We start from the raw sequence: 19447 nt of genomic DNA on the forward strand, positions 1-19447 counted from the left end.
CGTTGTACTGTTGATATTTGGCTCTGCTGACTAATGAGTTTGCCAACCACTGTCCTAGACACTAACAGAGGGGAAAGGGAAGGAATTGACATTTATCTCCTGGAATCCAACTACCATCCCTACAAGGGGACCCTTTTGAACAGATGAAGAAGCTGAAGTTCAGAAAGGTTTTACTGCTGGTACAAAGTAAAGCCAGGACTCAAACTCCAATGCCTAAGTCCATCCAGCTTGTAAGTGCATGGGAGCACGCTTACTAAGATCACTCAACCCCCTGGATCCTGATAACATATTCTCTATAGACATTTCTAATATAGTTTTGGTTTCTCTAAGAGATCTGTATTAAGAAAATGAGAGATTTGGGTTCACCTGGCAGTTTTTAACACGTTTAATAGAGTAATAACAATATGAATAGTTGTAGAATTAGTAGGAGAAGCTGCCAACATTGCCCTTACTATTCCAGGCACCTTTTTATCTATACGCAATCCTTAGTGATCTCATCTGATCCCATGATTTTAAATATCATCTATTATTGCTAATGACCTTCAAATCCACAGCTTTAGCTTGGACCTCCTTCCCTGAACTTGAACGCTTACCCCAAATCTCCACTTCGATGTCTGAAGCCAAACTCCTGCTTCTACTTCTTCTTCTTTTTTTTTTTTTAATTCTCATCTGAGAACATTTTTCCATTGATTTTTAGGGAGAGTGGAAGGGAGGGGGAGAGACAAAGAGAGCAACAGCGATGTCAGAGAGACACATTGAGTGGTGCACCAACAGGCAGGAGATAGAGCCTGCAACCAAGTTATGTGCCCTTGACCAGAATCGAACCTGAGACCCTTCAGTTTGTGGGCCGACACTCTCTCCACCAAGCCAAACCAGCTAGGGCTGTGTCTACTTCTTATTTCTGAGTAAGCAGTAGTTCCCATCTTTTCATATGCTCAGGCCAAATACCCGAGAATCAGTCATCTTTGACTCCTCTTTCTCTCACACTTCCACGTCCAATCAATCCATCTGCAAATTCAGTCCTACCTTCAAAATATAACCAGAATCTAATCAATTCTCACCACTGCTCCTGCTACCAAGCACTCCAAATTCACTCAGTTGATTAATAAATGGCTTGAATGACCGAATTTCAATTCTCATAATAACCGTATTAAACAAGTGCTATTATTTTCTCCATTTTACAAAGGTATAGGTTAAGAATAAATTAGTGAAGTATGATTACAGTTTATCAGTCAGGTCTCTATTTTTTTTTTTTTTATTTTTTAGTTTGAACAGTTAGATACCTACACCTGATTTTCCCCATTGAAGAGATCTACTAAGCTTACTAAGAAAGCCCAGCCCCCCTCTCCCAAGCCCAGCTGGCGTGGCTCAGTGGTTGGGCGTCTACCTATGAATCAGGAGATCATGGTTCGATTCCTGGTCATGGTACATGCCCGGGTTGTGGGGTCAATCCCGTATGGGGTGTATAGGAGGCTGCTGATCAATGATTCTCTCCCATCATTGATGTTTCTCTATTTCCTTCTTCCTTCCTCTCTCTGAAATCAATATATCTATACTAATAAAAGGGTAATATGCTAGTTAGACCAGATAGACCAGCCATCTTCCTGAAGTCTGGAACTCCTTCCAGACAAAGCCATGTGGGCTGCGAGGGCAGGCAGCCTGCAGTGGCAGCAGCAGGGTGATGGGGGCGGCGCCTTCCCCTGATACTCCCGGTTGCCTCCCGGAACCATGGCCCCGCCTTCCCCAGAGGCCATGGTGCGGTCCCAGGGTCCCGGTCCCAGTGCTGCAGCCCCTCCTTCCGCAGAGGTGGCGGGAGAGGGGGCTGCACGGTCCCAGAGCCTCCGCAGAGGCTGGACAGGGTGCAACCGCAGTGCCTCAACCTCCCACAGCCCCTCTCCCAGCCACCCTGGCCCCAGATCGCCCCCCACACCAGTGGGCAGGGGGTGGGGCCTGTCTGGTTCTGATTGAGCCACACTCCCCCTAACCCCACCCCTGCTCGGCCAGAAGCCGGGCTCACGGCTGGTGAGCACAGCGGAGGTTGCATGAGCCTCTCCTGCCTCCATGGCAGGCGGGCAGTAAGGAGCAAGGGGTCATGGACTGCGAGAGGGATGTCGGAGTTCCAGCTTAGGCCTGATTCCCGGGGAGTCCTGGACTGTGAGAGGGCACAGGCCAGGCTGAGGGCCCCACCCCCAGTGCACAAATTTCATGCACCGGGCCTCTGGTGTGTGTGTGTGTAAAAAAAAAAAAAGTAATATGAAAATTAACCATCACTCCATCATGAAGATGGCGGCACCCATAGGAGATGGTGGTGCCCAGTCCCCTCAGCCCAGCCCCAGCCTCGGAGGCGATAGGCAAGAATGGGAGTGGGATGGGGATGCTACATCCAGTCTGAGCGCCGCAGCGGGGCGCTATGTGCAGATGGAGTGCCCAGCCCACGTAGGGGCACGAGCAGTGGGGAATGGGGAGCCCCTATTTGGGGAACAGCCACACAAAGAGGAGCAGCACGGCCCCATGCAGCTCGCCCACCTCCTCTGGAGGAATTCCAAGCAGAGAGAGGCAGGGAACAGCAGGCTTCAGCTGCGCCTGCCACCTGCAGGCGGCACTGCATTCACTCACTCGCTCATGCGCCTCAGGCTCGCTCCTTCTGGAATGTGGATTGGCGGCACCAGCGGTGTGCAGCCGTCAGTTCTGGGTTAGAGGGCCGCCGCCTCCCGGCCCAGGACAGGTGGGACGATTTGCGTAGGAAACTAGGGTGATGCCCCCTTAAAGGGCCCAACTCCCTGAAAACCAGACTCGCCCAAAAAGGATAAGCTCTTTGTTATTGTACTGATCTGTCACCTTTAAGCATCATTCACACATTAGACACTTTAACCCTATTGTTAGAAAGTTATAAAATAGATGTGTACTTTTTTTTTTAATAAAATATATTTTATTGATTTTTCACACAGAGAGGAAGGGAGAGGGATAGAGAGCTAGAAACATCAATGAGAGAGAGACATCGACCAGCTGCCTCCTGCACACCCCCCACCGGGGGATGTGCCCACAACCAATGTACATGCCCTTGACCGGAATCGAACCTGGGACCTTCTAGTCCACAGACCGACGCTCTATCCACTGAGCCAAACCGATTTCGGCAGATGTGTACCTTTTTGTAAACTTTATTTTCCAGATAAGGAGAGGTAGACTCAGGGTCTGAATCCACAGTTGTCTGGGTGGAAAGCTTCTGTTCAGCTTTGAAAGCTGGGCGTGTGGCAGTGGACGACCAGCCCAAAAATACTAGATGGTGAAAGGAGCTGGAAATGAGACAAAATGGTATGTGTGCATCTTCAAAGGAAATGAAGTCTAAGCACTTTCTAGGAGACCTTGACAATTATCGACAAGCTGCCATTCTGAAACAAGCAAAGGTGAGGAAGGAGTACAGGTAATACAAAACAGAAAGTGCAGTTTGGGCAGGTCAAGGCCTTTGACCTAGCAATGCAATGCCATCAGAGTTGGGATGTTCTCGGATTCCCAGAACTTTGCAATTGATTTCTATTGTTTGCTTCAAGAAATTTCAAGCAACTGCCCTGAGAATTTATATATCTATAATAATAAAAGCATAATATGCTAATTAGACCGGACATCCTTCCGGATGAAGGCAGGGCTGCAAGGGGAGCCCCTCCTGGGTGCCAGAGGGAAGCCAGTGTTGGCAGCCAGGGGAAGGAAGGCCTACTCTTGCACAATAGGCCTTCCCTTCCAGCCTGATACATCTGTACATTTGAATGTGTATATTATTTATACTAATAAAAGCTTTGGGGGCGATCAGGCCAGCAGGGGAGGGCAGTTGGGGGCGATCAGGCTGGCAAGGGAGCAGTTAGGCATCAATCAGGCCAGCAGGGGAGCAGTTAGGGGGTGATCAGGCTGGCAGGCATAAGTGGTTAGGGGCAATCAGGCAAGCAGGCGCCAGTGGTCCCAGATTGTGAGAGGGATGTCCAACTGTGGGATCGGGCCTAAACCGGCAGTCGGAAATCCACTGAGGGGTCCTAAATTGGAGAGGGTGCAGACTGGGCTAAGGGACACCCCCCACCCCCTACCCCCTGTGCACAAATTTCGTGCACCGGGCCACTAGTATATACACTGAGTGGCCAGATTATTATGACCACCTGACGTTTATAGGCAAATTAGCAGTACACTGCATTGTATGGGATATGGAAGCCGAAGGCCTATTCGAACACCTTTGCTGTCTGCAGTTACCAAGATAAAACGTCTCCAATTCACACAGGAACACAAGGATTGGACAGTTGAGCATTGGAAAACAGTCATGTGGTCCGATGAATCACGTTTCCAGTTGCATCATGCAGATGGCAGAGTGAGAATTTCACGGAAACAGCATGAAAGCATGCACCCCACATGCATGAGTACAACCCTTCAAGCTGGTGGGGGCAGTGTTATGGTTTGGGGCATGTTTTCCTGGCATGATTTGGGCCTTTAATTCGTGTGGGACAACGTCTGAATAGCACAACATACCTAAGTATCGTTGCTGATCAAGTTCATCCTATCATGTTGATGGTGTATCCCAATGGAGATGGCTTCTTCCAACAAGACAATGCACCATGCCACGGTGCTCGTATTGTGCAGGAGTGGTTTCAAGAACATGAGGGAGACTTTACCTTGCTTAGGTGGCCCCCACCATCACCAGATCTCAATCCAATTGAGCATTTGTGGGATGAAGTTAAAAGAGCCATCAGGCAGCTGGTTCCACAACCATCCAATCTCACAGAACTGGACAGTGCTATTCATCAGGCACGGTGTCAGATTCCTCGCATCACCTTTCAACATCTCGTGGAGTCAATGCCAAGAAGAATCGCCGCAGTATTGAAGGCAAAAGGTGGTCCAACGAAGTACTGATGGGGTGGTCATAATAATCTGGCCACTCAGTATATGTGTGTGTGTGTGTGTGTGTGTGTGTGTGTGTACCCAGCCCAGTTGTCAGCCAGTCTCTTGGAGCACACCAAATGCCAAACATTGGTCTGATCAGGAGCTCCTCTCCAAATCCCACCCAGGTCCCACTGCTGGGATTACCACTGGTTTCCAAACCATGTGTCTTAGTCTCCCTTTACTTGGTCAAGGGTGTCAGCACCACACTTTTAAGACTTAAGAAAAGGGAGCTTGTTATAAGGTGACACAGTGAATCATTAAGAAGAAAATCAAGTTTAGAAACGAATGCCTCAGACCTAGAAGACAAAGAACACTTCACTGTATTAAAGACTTATCTTTGAAAAGAAATCTGTGTTTCTGAAACAGAGTCCTCTGGGAACTTTTAGAAAAGTTCCAGGAGGGCTTCTAAAGACAGGGCTACTGACTTTCCACACAAATCTTTCTTTAAAAGAATTAAACAAAAAAATGTGGTATTTTTTTTTTTTTACTCTGTTCATCCACATTTTAAAATATTTTTTTATTGATTTATTTTAGAGAGAGAGAGAGAGAGAAACATCGATTGGTGCCTCCCGTATACACCCCAATCAGGAACTGAACCTGCAACCTAGGTTTGACCGTGACTGGGAATCCACTTGGTAACCTTTTGGTGCATGAGATGATACTTAACCAACTGAGCCACACCGGCCAGGGCTCCACATAATTCTTTAGAGAGGTGATGGAGAACCAGGTGCAATAAGATAAGGGTAAGCTGCCTTCCACCTCTACCACACCAATATGGAAAATAAATGAGTTAATAAATGTATAAAAAATTTTATTAAAAAAATAAGCTTTTGTGGATAAAAGAATACTTTTTTTCTTTAGTGAAAGGGTGATATGGGATGAGCTGTAAGGATAGAAAATTTCAAGAACCAACAGACAAAGTAGGACTTTACAGAGCTAATCATAGGATAGCCTTAAAAAGTTTATCTGATCTTCTCTCTCTCTCCCAATTTTTTTTTTTGGGAGGCAACCAAATTTTTGGTGGCCTAAAAAAAAAAAAAGTTTATCTGAGTAAGATAAAAGCCTATCTATGCATTTAAAAAGTAGGAGTTATATTAAAATTGGTATCTATTTTGGGATTGATCTGATTACATTTCTTTCAAGGATCTAAATGACTTTATGCATAGGGAAAAAAATCAGAAGGAATATTTGCCAAACTCCTAAGCAGTCATCTCAGGAGAATATGGGAGGCCTTCATTCTCCATGTTATACTCTTCTACAATGTTTGCAAGTTTATAACAAGTAAATCTACAGATTCAATGCAATTCCTATCAAGATACCAATGGTGTATTTCACAGATCTTGAAGAAATATTCCAAAAATTTATATGAAACCACAGAAGACCCAGCAATCTTGAGAAAGAAGAACAAAGTTGGAGGAATCATGCTACCTGATATCAAACTAGACTACAAGGCCATAGTAATTAAAACAGCATGCTACTGGCATAAAACCAGACATACAGATTAATGGAACAGAATAGAGAGCCCAGAAATAAATTCAATTAATATTTGACAAAGGAGGCAAGAATATACAATGTGTAAAGATAGTCTATTCAATAAATGATGCTGGGAAAATTGGGCAGATCCATGCAAAAAAAAAAAAGAAAAGAAAAAGAAACCAGACCACCTTCTTACACCATACACAAAAATAAACTTAAAGTGGATTAAAGACTTAAATGTATATCTCCTTGGGCAAGGTAAACAAAATAAAAAAATAAATGAATGGGGATCTATCAATCTAAAAAGTTTTTGCACAGTGAAGTAGAACACCTGGCCAGTGTGGTTCAGTGGTTGAGCATCGAACTATGAACCAGGAGGTCACTGTTAGATTCCCGGTCAGGGCACATGCACGGGTTGTGGGCTCGATCCCCAGTAGGGGTCATGCAGGAGTCAGTCGATCTATGATTCTCTCTCATCATTGATGTTTCTATCTCTCCCTCTCCCGCTCCCTACCTCTCTGAAAAAATATGTTAAAAAAAAAATAAAAGAACTTATAAAACTCAACACCAAAACAACAACAACAAACAATCCAATTAAAAATGGGCAAAGGACACTTCTCCAAAGAGGACATACAGATGGCCAACAGACATGAAAAGATGCTCAATGTCACTATTCATCAGAGAAATGCAAATTAAAACCACAATGACATATCATTCACACCTGTCAGAATGGCTATTATCAATAAATCTACAAACAAGTGTTGGGGAGGATGTGGAGAAAAGGGAACCCTCTTGTACTGTTGGTGGTAATGCTTACAGATTGGCGCAACCACTGAGGAAAACAGTATGGAGTTACCTCAAGCAATTAAAAATGGAACTGCCTATGACCCAGCAATTCTACTTCTGGAAGTATGTCCAAAGAAACCCAAAACACGAATTTAAAAGAATATGTCCACCCCTATATTCATTGCAGCATATTTACTATAGCCAAGATTAGGAAGCATCCCAAATGTCCATTAGTAGATGAGTAGCTAAAAAAGCTGTGCTACATTTAAGCAATGGAATACTACTTGGCAGTAAAAAAGAAGGAAATTTTACCTTGTGCAACAGCATGGATGTCCCTGGATAGTATTATGCTAAGTGAAATAGTCAGAGAAAGATAAGTACCATACAATTTCACATATGCAGAATCTAATGAACAAAATAAACTAACAAATAAAATAGAAAAACTAATTGATAGAGAACAGATTGACAGTTGTCAGAGGTGAGGGGGCTAGGTGAAAAAGGTGAAGAGATTAAGCAAAAAAGACAAACAAAACTTAGACATGGACAATAGTATGTTGATTACCAGAGAGAAAGGGGAAGGTAGAATAGGGTAAGGGGCGGGAATGATAAATGGTGATGAAAGGATACTTGACTTAGTGTGGTGAACACACAACACAATATATAGATGATGTATTACAGAATTGTACACTTGAAACCTATAATTAGCCAATGTTACCCAATAAATACATTAAAAATAAGTAAAAACTTTAAAGAAATCATTTTGAAACACCAGATGTGTATATTCCTAACACAAGGTGATGCTTTGCCTTATTTCACCTCTCATATTTTAAATGTGTCCCTTTCAGTCTATTTAGTGCCACATCTATCTATCTATCCTATATAATAAAGAGCTAATATGCTAATAGTCATCACGTCATAACGACTGATCAGCAGAAGGCTGCACTGCGGCAGGCATATGCGTGGCTGGGCAGGGCTGCATGCTTGGCAAGGCACGTGCAGGTGGGCGGGGACTTGACGCTGCATCCTTCTGGACAAAGCCACAGTGGCTGCCTGAGGCTCAGACAAGCTGCGGATGGTGGCTGCCGCTGCCCAGGGCCGGCCTGAGGCTCAGGCAACGAGGGCTGAGGCTCAGGCAGCCGCGCAGCTGGCAGTGGCAGCAGCAGAGGTGTGATGGGGGTGTCGCCTTCCCATGATGGCCAGGATGCCTCCCGCAGAGGGAGGCTAGTAGAGGCAGCAGCAGCGAGGGGGTGATGGGGGTGGTGCCTTCCCCTGATCAGCCATGGGGAGCGATCCTAAGCTGTCAGTAGGATATCCCCTGAGGGCTCCCGAACTGTGAGAGGGGGCAGGCCGGCTGAGGGACACCCCCCCCCCCCATGCACAAATTTTCGTGCACCGGGCTTCTAGTATATATATAAAAGCTTAAGCGACCAGACAACTGGCCCATGGCTATGAGGCACACTGACCACTAGAGGGCAGATGCTCAATGCAGGAGCTGCCCCCTGGTGGTCAGTGCACTCCCACAGCGGAAGTACCGCTCGGGTGACAGACGGGCGCCAGATGCTGCCACTGCCCATGGACACTCCCCCAGTGCGCCGGAAAGTCCCAAGTGGCAGGCACAGCGGGCCGGGATGAGCGGGAGCAGCGCAGCGCCAGCCCGGGCTCGGGCTCCTCCCCAGCACCTGCCACTTCCCTCACTACTTTGTGCTGTGCGGGATCGTGGGCAGAGCCCGTCAAGCTGGTGGGTAAGGCTGGTTGCGGCAGCACGGAGGTCCACTGATCCCCGCAGGCCAGGCCGAGGGGCCTCTACTTTTTATATATTGTGCCTTTTATTGGTGATTGTGCAGTTTAAAATTGGCCAAGCACTGTCTAGTGTTCCTAAGTGCAAGAAAGCTTTGATGTGCCTTATGTAGAAAACACATGTTGGATAAGCTTTGTTAAAGCATAAGTTACAGTGCCATTGGCTATGAGTTCAATGTTAATAAATTAAGAACATATATAAACAGAAACACATAGAACAAGGTTATGTATTGATCAGTTGATGGAAATGTTGTGACCAGAGACTCAAATGAACCTAACCTTGTATTTTCTCTACAGACAATAATTCAATATTTGCTAACATAGTTCTCAGTGACTTCACAGAACATAACTACTTCCAACTCAACATGTAGCAACAAGAAAGCCACCAAATTATAGACCATTTTCTGGAACAACAGATCATTTTCCCCAAAGTCAAACAGTAGTTGTAGGTTTCGGACAGGATAACCACAGGGACTGATGATAGTGTTATTTCATAGCACACAGACTAAAAACATTAGAATAATGCAATGCGCAAAGTTAGAAAATGAGTATTACCTCCCCACAAAGATCAAGAGGTGGCTCCAAGGGGTGCATGTACCCCAGGGGCATGCAATTGAATCAACGGGGTAAGAGAATATTACATTTATCTATACTTATTAATCTCATCTTTAAATTCCAATTTATTTTATAACTTAGTAATAGTAAAATATGTATACACAATTTATACATTCGACTGGTAGTGCCTATTCCATTTCTGCTGATGTACAACATCAAAAAAGTTGGGAGATCACCACTGTAGAGGATCAGACTGAATAACTCAAAACAAAGTCCAGGAGCACATGTCCTGCAGTGAGGAGAAAGGCTGGTGATTTTGATGACTCAGATGCACTAAGAACACCTATGGAAATCTGGGTTCTACTGCTGCTCTGCCCTAAGTTGTGATGATCCCCACAAAGTTGTGATGATCCTCACACAGGCCATTCCTACAGGCATCAATTAACTCATGGAAGAAATTAATTAGCTGGTTGTAACACTCACCAAACAATCTGAGCTAGCTGGCCTTCCTGCTCTAGAAATTTGACAATTCTATGATTCAGTGAAAAAGACATAATAGCTGGTAAGTAAAACAATGTGTGCTGTTGCCTGGAGTCTAAAGGCTGAGGCATGCACTGATACAGCAACAGACTGTCCACAGAACACCACTTCCCAGACTGGGAGCATTCTATGGAATTCTTTATTTTTACGTGTTTTTTTTAAAATGTATTTTTATTGATTTTAGAGAGGAAGGAAGAGGGAGAGAGAGAAATATCAAATGATTCGAGAGAATCATTGATCGCTGCCTCCTGCACACCCCCTACTGGGGATTGAGCCCCCAATCCAGGCATGTGCCCTTGACCGGAATCAACCCGGGACCCTTCAGCCCGTAAGCTGATGCTCTATCTATCCACTGAGCCAAAACAACTAGGGCTCTATGGAATTCTTTGAGATCCTATATAGTTAAACTAATCAACTGTAATTGCTCAGCAAAGAGAAAGAAATAAAGAGAAAAGAAGGGAGGGAGGAAGGAGGAAGGAGGGAAAAAGAGAGAGAGGAAGAGAGAGAGAGAAACATAACCATAACCAGTGCTGGCAATCTGCTGCCATTCCAGTAAATGAGGGTGTTCTATTCCCTGGGACACTCTCATTTCTCCAGTCTCTCTTACATCACCTAACAAACATACTACTTTCTCTGGTGCTCAAGGGAAGAAGCAGGGATTATTTCAACCCTAAAGGAAAAATGGCTGCATATGACACTGAAAGATGGAAATCAGCCTCCAAAGGGGACTGACTTCCTAAGGATATTTCAAGGACAATTTTTAACAAGACTCAACTTTCACAGTATACACTTAGAGTAGAACCAAACCCCCAATACAGTAAGACTCATTATAATAATGTAAGCTGAAATTTATTACAATATGCTTTTATGGTACTTCATATTGTTTAAAGTGCTCTTATATAACAGTATCATTTAACATACACAGCAGCCAAGCAAAGACAGAACAAGAATGGCAGTTCCCTTTTCAGAAATCAAGTGCAGTAATAGAAAATGAGTTTTGAGCCAAATAATACAGGTTCAAATGCCAGGCATATTGTCCAGTTTTTCAGAGCCTTAGTTTCCCATCAGTAAAATGGGAAGAGCTAGACTTCTGAGGATGAGTCAAGTGTACAAGTCACATGTATACAGTACTGTGTATCCTTTCATATTCCACAGGAAATAGTGCAAGTTCACACACCTACTATGACTAATCCCCAATTCCAAGCCCCATGTTCAGAGGTTCAAGAAGAATGTAAAAGGTGTTCAAAAGATAGAACTATTTTTGCTAAATTTATGAAATGCTCTCTTGAAGACTCACAAAGCATCCATGTGTGTAAATGTGTATGATATAAAGGCTCTAATAGTATTTAGTATAAAGCTGGTTCAACATGTACAGAACACTTCCCAAAAGTGCATTTAAATAATGAAATCCTTTTTTGCATAATTAGTATAAACATATAGATATAATGTTCTTCTGGACATACTTTTGGATGAAAATACTTTAGAAACATTGATTCCGATAAGTTAATGTATAACAAGTTAATATTGCATCCGATTAATACTTAATATTAATAAAAGTATTTAATAGGTTATAGGACATTGCACAAGAAATCAGGGATACCTGCAATATCCACCACACCAGCTGGAATCCAGCAAAAAGCAAGCGCTCACCTGCCCCGCAGGCGGAGCACACTTCGCCTCCCTCAGCAGCGGCGGATCGGACCATTCCCTCCTCCGCCCTTTTCCGCCACCACCTCTGTCCCTTCCCGCCCATCCGCACCTAACCAAGGGCAGGGACCGGGCAGGGTAACCTGGTGCTGTGAGAACAAGCAACCCCGCAATCCGCTGCAGCCTTTCTACTTCCATCCCACGGTGAGTGCAAAGCCACACCGCCGCTCCTACCTCTCCTGTCTCTAGTGCAAGGTCTACAATACTTTAAAATTGTTTTAAAGCACAAAACCTTCCCCGCTCCCTTGAGCCCCTCACCTTCACGAAAGCAATCGGGGTTGTGGTACCTTCGATATCTAACAGGATCACAGTGACTTCGGCTGGCACCGAAAGCACGACCATTTCCCTACCGGATGCTACCACGGAAATCGGCCTACTGGACGGGAGGGCGGCGCCGACTGCACCCCCAGCACCGTCCTGGGCTTCCGGAAGCTCCCCAAGAACCTCGGGGCGGCCAGCCACGTGCGGTCTGAAGCTCGAGGGGAAGAGGGCACCCCCACACCTCCGAAAGCGGAGACGGCCACCGAGTAAGGGACCCGAACCAGGGAGCTGCCCAGGGCCGGAGGCCGAGACCACGTGGGTCGGGAAAGGGGCGGGCCGGCGGGGCTCTGAGGGGGCGGGGGAAAGGAAAGGCAGCGATGCCGACTGGCCGCCAGAGGGCCTCGGACCCATCCGTCAAGTCGGGCCTCGCGGGGGCGGGAACAAAGCAAGCGCGGGAGCCGAGTGCGCGGGCGCGCGCTCCCAGCAGACAGGTTAGGCGAGCCGGAGAGGCCGGGGCACGTGCCGACGGGAACCCCGCGAGTGGCGCGCCGGGGACGTGAGTGCCCCCTGCCCTCTACGACACCTAGTCCACCCCCCCGCCCCCGCCCACCGCGTTTGCATATTTACTGTAATCTAACCGGGCCTGCGCCCCTCCTCCCGTCCTCGGTCAGCCAAAGAGGCCGCGCGGCGCCCCGGTGGGTCTGACTGCGGTGGTTCCGGCCGATCGGCTCGGGAGGCCCGCCGCCCCCTCTCGGCCCGCGCCGGTAGCAGGAGCGGAAGAGGCGCCGCTGCCCGCAGGGGCCGCCGCGCCGCTTCCTGTCGGCGGGTTCCAGCCGGAGCGGGGACCAAACACGCTTGCGCGCGGCGACGGCAGGCGCGCTCGCCGCCTCATCCGCCGGTGCCGGGCGCAGGACGCCTTTTCTGGAGCAGGCCGGTTGCGGAGCTCATCGGTAGCAGCCGCCGCAGCAGTTCCGCGCGGGGGTGCCGAGGGCGGAGGAAGGCAGGGTGGACAGCTGTTGCTAGGAGTGGGCTGGACCGGACGCCAGAGACAAAGGCTCTCCAGGCAAGAGGGACTCGGCCCTGCGGCGGCGCTGCTCGGGATTTGTGAACCCAGGATTTCTCGCCCCTTCGTTTTTCTCTTCCGACGCTTCTCTCATCCCGAGCCCGCGACCTCGCTCCTCACCGGAGGGCCGCGATGGAGGTCCCGCCCCGGCTCTCCCATGTGCCGCCGCCATTGTTCCCCTCCGCGCCCGCTACTTTAGCCTCTCGCAGCCTCTCCCATTGGCGGCCGCGGCCGCCGCGGCAGCTGGCGCCGCTGCTCCCTTCGCTCGCTGCCGGCACCGCCCGGCAGGGGGCGCGCCGGGGCCCGCGCCACGTCACCGCCCAGCAGCCCTCCCGATTGGCGGGCGGGGCGGCTATAAAGGGAGGGCGCAGGCGGCGCCCGGACCTCTTCCGCCGCCATTTTAAATCCGGCTCCATACAACGCTCCGCCGCCGCTGCCGCGACTCGAACTGCGCGCCAGCACCCGCCGGCTGACAACGCCGCCGCCATGGAGGACGTGAACGAGTACAGCAACACGGAGGAGTTCGCAGAGGGATCCAAGATCAACGCGAGCAAGAACCAGCAGGATGACGGGTACCGCACGCTGCTCCCCTCTCCCCCACCCCGCGCGCGCCCTTCGTTCCTCGAGAGCCCCGCGCTGGCCACATTCTTGCCCGGAGTCGATTCCTCGCGTGCCCGCGGGGCCCCGCTAGCCTTAAGAGAAGAGGAAAGTAGGAGACGGAGGGGGATGACTCGAGAGGCCCGCGGCAGTGGGGGAAGGGCGGAGGGGGTGGAGGCGGAGGGCGGCGGCGTCCGGGTCCCGAGTGCGCAGGCGCCGCGTGGGCCGTGGGGGAGGGGCCGCCTCGCTGCGCCACATGCTGCAGCTGCCGCCGCCTCTTCATTGTGTCTGTTAGGGCCCCACGCGGTTTTCCTGGGGAGAGTTTGGAGAACTCGTGGCTTGGGAGCCGGCGAGCGCTGGTGCGCAGATCCCCAGAAATCACCCTGAGGAGTTCGTTAGGTGGAACATTGGCTTGATAGCTGAGGAAGGAGGTGGACCTCAGTTGTGAGGGATTAGTTTGGGAAGTTGGATTTCTCTAGAGTAGAACCATGTTGAACATTTTGTTGGCCTCGTCCTCGTTTAAACTTGGCGTTCTGCAGTGTGGGAGAGCAAGCTGTAAGGTGTTTTGAGTAAGTGACCTCGATGGAGCTGTGAAATCTTTGTGGTCTATTGATAATGAGTATCTGCAAACATGGGTTAAATTGCTTGCACTGGGGGTTAAACGTCCCGTACTTCCTAACCCCTGAATTGAAGTGATCGTTTGGGCTGCTGCTAACCTTTAAAAAAACACTTTTATTTCTAGTAAAATGTTTATTGGAGGTTTGAGCTGGGATACAAGCAAGAAAGATCTGACTGAATATTTGTCTCGATTTGGGGAAGTTGTAGACTGCACAATTAAAACAGATCCAGTCACTGGACGATCAAGAGGATTTGGATTTGTGCTTTTCAAAGATGCTGCTAGTGTTGATAAGGTAGGAATGGGTTTTGCATGATGATACTTTTGTGTGCCTTTTGCAAATTGTTTGGGGATTTGTTGTATATTGCTGTCAGATTAAATAAATATGTCTTCCAGGTTTTGGAACTGAAGGAACACAAACTGGATGGCAAATTGATAGATCCCAAAAGGGCCAAAGCTTTAAAAGGGAAGGAACCCCCAAAAAAGGTTTTTGTGGGTGGCTTGAGCCCAGATACTTCTGAAGAACAGATTAAAGAATATTTTGGAGCCTTTGGAGAGGTGCGCTGTGTGATTGTTTATTTGTGTTTACATGATATTCATCCCTGACCCACTTCTTACAGAATAAATTCATATGTCAGGTGAGGGTGGGATTAAATGACTGCTTGGGGTCCTTCCAGTCACCATACTTGAATCACTGCTTTCTGTGCTGTAATGCAAACCAATTTCTAATTTATTTTGTAGAAAACATGGATGCTTTGGTATGGTCAGTGTTTGGACTTTTAACTAGTGGCACCTGTAGGGTATGAGAGGATCTTAAATAAAGGAAGCTTTGCTCTCCCTTCTAAATGTGTACTTAACAGATAAATCACATAGTTTGATGTTGATATTAAGCAGTAGTAGTCTCTAGACAGGTCATCCGATTAGAATACCATGTTATGTTGAAGTTTGCAAAGGACCTGTGGTATTCTAAGACCTTTTGGTAGCTTTTTGCCATTACTGGATGATCTTGAGTGTGCTTGTTAATTTCAGATTGAAAATATTGAACTTCCCATGGATACAAAAACAAATGAAAGAAGAGGTTTTTGTTTCATCACATATACAGATGAGGAGCCAGTAAAGAAATTGTTAGAAAGCAGATACCATCAAATTGGTTCTGGGAAGGTAAAGCCATTTTAATTATATTGAGGGTTTTGAGTTTCTTTTTATTAGTGAAATGATTTCTCAATCTTGTTTGCTTTTTAAAATTTGTCTATAGTGTGAAATCAAAGTTGCCCAACCCAAAGAGGTATATAGGCAGCAACAGCAACAACAAAAGGGAGGAAGAGGTGCTGCAGCTGGTGGAAGAGGTGGTACTAGGGGTCGAGGCCGAGGTGAGAATTCTTGGGAAATGAGTTAATAATTGTTTAAGCTATAAACTGCTAATTATGAAAAATTAAAGACATGAGAAAGTAAAGCCCCAGATATAACTTGTTTCAGGAAAATGCTCAGTTGAGTGGGTGAAGTTTTGGTTGTATTGTTGATTGGTTTCACCTTTTCAAGAATGGCTATGAGACTGTCATCACTGATGGAAAAATGATACTATTAACTGTTGTGAAGATTACACTGTACACCATGGTGTGATATGTTTGCTTGGGGAGGAGTTCTTGCTCTAAATTTTTTTAAATTGATTTTTAGAATGAGAGAAACATTGACCTGTTTGTTCCACACATTCATACATTTATTCATTCATTGTTTGGTTCTTGTATGTGCCCTGGCGGGTTCAAACCTGAAACCTGCAACCTTGGCGTGTTGGGATGATGCTCTAACCAACTGAGCTACCTGGCCAGAGCCTAGGAATTCTTGCTTTAAAGTTAGATGGTCTACCTCTCTTCACCTTTGTCCTGATTTTCCATTCAGTTTAGGAAGCATGATACTAGCACAAGTGGACTTTCTGCCCCCTTTTTGTAATTTTCAGTCAAATAGCAATATAGATATCCTTTCTGCTTAAGATTTGCAGAGTAAGAGACAGAATACATCATTTTATGTTAAGGTTGGGGAGGGGGAGTTCCAAAAGTTGTTTCCTAACAATCATTGTGCATTGTTTCAGGTCAGGGCCAAAACTGGAACCAAGGATTTAATAACTATTATGATCAAGGATATGGAAATTACAATAGTGCCTATGGTGGTGATCAAAACTATAGTGGCTATGGCGGCTATGACTATACTGGGTATAACTATGGGAACTATGGATATGGACAGGGATATGCAGACTACAGTGGTAAGAATATTTAACTTAATTTTATAACCAATGGTATTAAAATTCAGTGTTAAATTATAATCCCATTCTAAAATTGTGTGGGTTTCCCCTTTATTGAAATGCTTTGAGTTATGTTTTCAAGGCAATTGATAGTCATAGAGTGATTTTACTAATATAAATGTTCAAGAATATGTGATATATGACTAGTTTATAATGGCTGTTACAATCTTTTTTCATATTTGACATGTAGTTTTATACATTTAATCTTTAAGTATACTTATATAATGAAATCATTTCGTAAAAACTATCTTGATATGATTTTTTGTCTTATGAAATAGGCCAACAGAGCACTTACGGCAAGGCGTCTCGAGGGGGAGGCAATCACCAAAACAATTATCAGCCATACTAAAGGAGGACATTGGAGAAAACAGGTGTGTATAAGAGTATGAGACACCAGTGGAAATGTCTAATTTAATTTAAAGATCAATAGACAAAATAAAAACAAGTAAAAAATATTGTATAGCCTTTTTTTTTACTAAATTGTTAAATTTTAATTGCTTTATGAGCCTGTTTTGCCTAAAGTGTCTATAGATCTTTAACTTTAAAGTTTCACTTCACTTTCCTTAGTATTACAGAAAAACTTAAAAGTTTTTCTGTTTGCTTTGTGTACCAGGTGATCTAGAGGAATAATTAAACATTTTTTAGAACTATTAACAGGTAAAGTACTGAAATGGGTACAAACTTAAGGAAAACACGAATGTTGTCTTCTAACTCTGACATTATACCTTGTTTGTACCCGCCAGCGGGAACTTCATTGCAGGCCGTGTGTCACCCTGACCACGTCTATCTCTGGGGGTCGCACGTTGCGGGCAGAGCGCAAGGCATACACCAGAAAACGCTGTCCTGTGGTATGGTCTCTTCCAACTTCATGTACCAGCGTAAAGATTAAAGTGGAAAACTTCAGACTTTGGCTTCTTTTTTAATCTTTTTGGAGATTAAGTGTCTAAACTTAACTTAAATGGTTTTTTACAGGAGTTAAAGTACATAAATGCCTTTTTACAGCTTACTCATTTTGGTCTTCTGTTTAGTGTTGTATTTCAATTGTGGAGCCTCATTTTAAGTGTTCATTCTTTAAGATTTAATGCTTGCTTTTTCTTTTTATAGCTAATAGTGAAATCTACAAACCAAAACAAGAACTTTAAAATCTGGGATATAAATTAAAGATCATATGCACACAACAATTTTCCTTGAAATACAATAATCTTATTAAAATGTATGTCATAAAGTCATTTTACTTGGTTTACTAGAGATACTTCTAGTAGACTAATCTAGCACAGTTCAACCTGTGGATATGGGAAAGTTCTATTCCCAGATTCTTTTCTAAATAGATCTAAATTTGGTGTCATTTGGGAAACCGGGTGAATTTCCTAACTACCAAAACCACATTTGCCAATGAATATGCATGTGATCTTTAATTATTGAAGAAAAGAATAAAGTGAGGACTTAAAACAATTCATGAAAGTGGACCTTTGAAAGCTTGTCAGAGTTGCACAAATCTAATTGCTATTTTGTTTTTGTTTTTAGGAGGAGATTGCTAAAGTAACCCATCTGGCAGGACGACATTGAAGATTGATTGGTCTTCTCTTGCTCTAAGATGATTATTTTGTAAAAGACTTTCTAGTGTATAAGACACAACCGTGTCCAACTGTATATAGCCGCCAATTAGTTTTCTTTGGTTTTTACTTTGTCTTTTGCTATCTGTGTTATGATTCAATGTGGATTTGTGTTTATACAAATTTTATTTGTATGATTTCATGTTAAACCTCAAATAAATGCTTCCTTATGTGATTGTTTTTCTGCGTCAGGTACTAAATAGCTCTGTAAAAAAGGGTGATTTTAAATAAGCAATAATTAAGGCACAGTTTATTTTGTAAGGGGTATTGGTCTGTAAGGAGAAACTGTGGCCCTTATGAACAGCCAGCTACAGTGTCACCCTGTTCCCATTTTTGTTAGCTGTATCCTATGCTCCCACTCTTCATTTCCCTGTTAACGGGCTTTCACCGCATTTCAGAATTCCTCTGTGTGTATCTGGAGACCTTGTCATGGAAGTGTCCATGTCATAGTGTTGTGATTAGTGGAAGCTTTCTAGTAGACCATGAGTCTTCCAGTGATTATACTCTGAAGAAGAGTACCCCTTTCATGGCACAAAGCATGTTGGTTAATCCTTTTATGAATGGGAAAGATTCTGCTTTGTTCCTGTCTCTGGAAAGCCAGTTGTTGTGATTTGTTAAATATTTTAACTTAAGTGGTTTGTTAGAAAGACCTTTGAGTAATAATACCATGACTTTAATTGTTCTCTTGATAAAAAGTCCAGATGTACCCAGGAATAGAGCACTGTTGAACTAGTGGGACCTATAGTTTAAAGCTATCAAGAATAGTTACATTATCACAAATATTTTGGCAGATAAGTTTGAGGTTATTAAAACGAGCAAAAGTTAAAATAAGGTATTTAAAGGTAGTGACTGAACTAAATTAGTTTCAGTTGGTATGTCACAGAAGCTAACAACTGTTTTCTTTGGGGGCATTCTTGGGAAGCTTATTGGGTGTTAACTGTTAATGTGGTGTGAACTCTTAGAAAAAGCCATGCTGGTAGCTCATTTTTTTAATGCAGTTAGTGCATGGGCCAAGTAGCTACGCATAGCCATATTAAGACAGGAAGAAATAGTAGGGAAACTAGAAGTGGTATTTTAATGCAAATCTAAGTGTGACCAAGTCATGTCAATAGACCAATCTTGGTGCATCGTTAAAAAGCTTTAGCTCTAAATTTTTGGAGGATTTCCTGGGTAAATCCAAGCTTTGAATTTTATATTAAGTATAGTTATTGGACTTAAGGTTT

At 45.0% G+C, this 19447-nt stretch overlaps 2 protein-coding genes across 8 annotated transcripts in view; one reads left to right on the top strand and one right to left on the bottom strand.

The window, feature by feature from the left end:
* Positions 1 to 13296, bottom strand: part of ENOPH1 (enolase-phosphatase 1) — a 39976-nt gene extending 26680 nt beyond the window's left edge. The window contains exon 1 of one of the 5 annotated variants that reach the window (XM_028148378.2): positions 13223 to 13296. In XM_028148378.2, the coding sequence (XP_028004179.1) occupies positions 13223 to 13261 (39 nt within the window). In that variant the 5' untranslated portion in view covers positions 13262 to 13296. The other 4 variants (XM_028148381.2, XM_028148375.2, XM_054727851.1 and 1 more) reach the window with 4 other exon arrangements.
* Positions 12961 to 18404, top strand: HNRNPDL (heterogeneous nuclear ribonucleoprotein D like). Of its 3 annotated transcripts, XR_008558446.1 has the most exons (9): positions 12961 to 13674; positions 14442 to 14610; positions 14712 to 14873; positions 15345 to 15476; positions 15571 to 15685; positions 16402 to 16572; positions 16890 to 16982; positions 17355 to 17459; positions 18136 to 18404. XR_008558446.1 is itself a non-coding variant. In XM_008143620.3 (8 exons), the coding sequence occupies exons 1-7, from the start codon at positions 13235 to 13237 to the stop codon at positions 16958 to 16960; spliced, it is 1260 nt and encodes a 419-aa protein (XP_008141842.1). In that variant the 5' UTR covers positions 12961 to 13234; the 3' UTR covers positions 16961 to 16982; positions 18136 to 18404. The 3 variants fall into 3 exon arrangements, 1 of the variants encoding a protein (XP_008141842.1); XR_008558448.1 differs by lacking the exon at positions 14712 to 14873; XM_008143620.3 differs by lacking the exon at positions 17355 to 17459.
* The last annotated feature ends 1043 nt before the right edge of the window (positions 18405 to 19447 follow it).

This window comes from Eptesicus fuscus, chromosome 2 (assembly GCF_027574615.1).
Source record: "Eptesicus fuscus isolate TK198812 chromosome 2, DD_ASM_mEF_20220401, whole genome shotgun sequence".
Taxonomy (NCBI): Eukaryota; Metazoa; Chordata; class Mammalia; order Chiroptera; family Vespertilionidae; genus Eptesicus; species Eptesicus fuscus.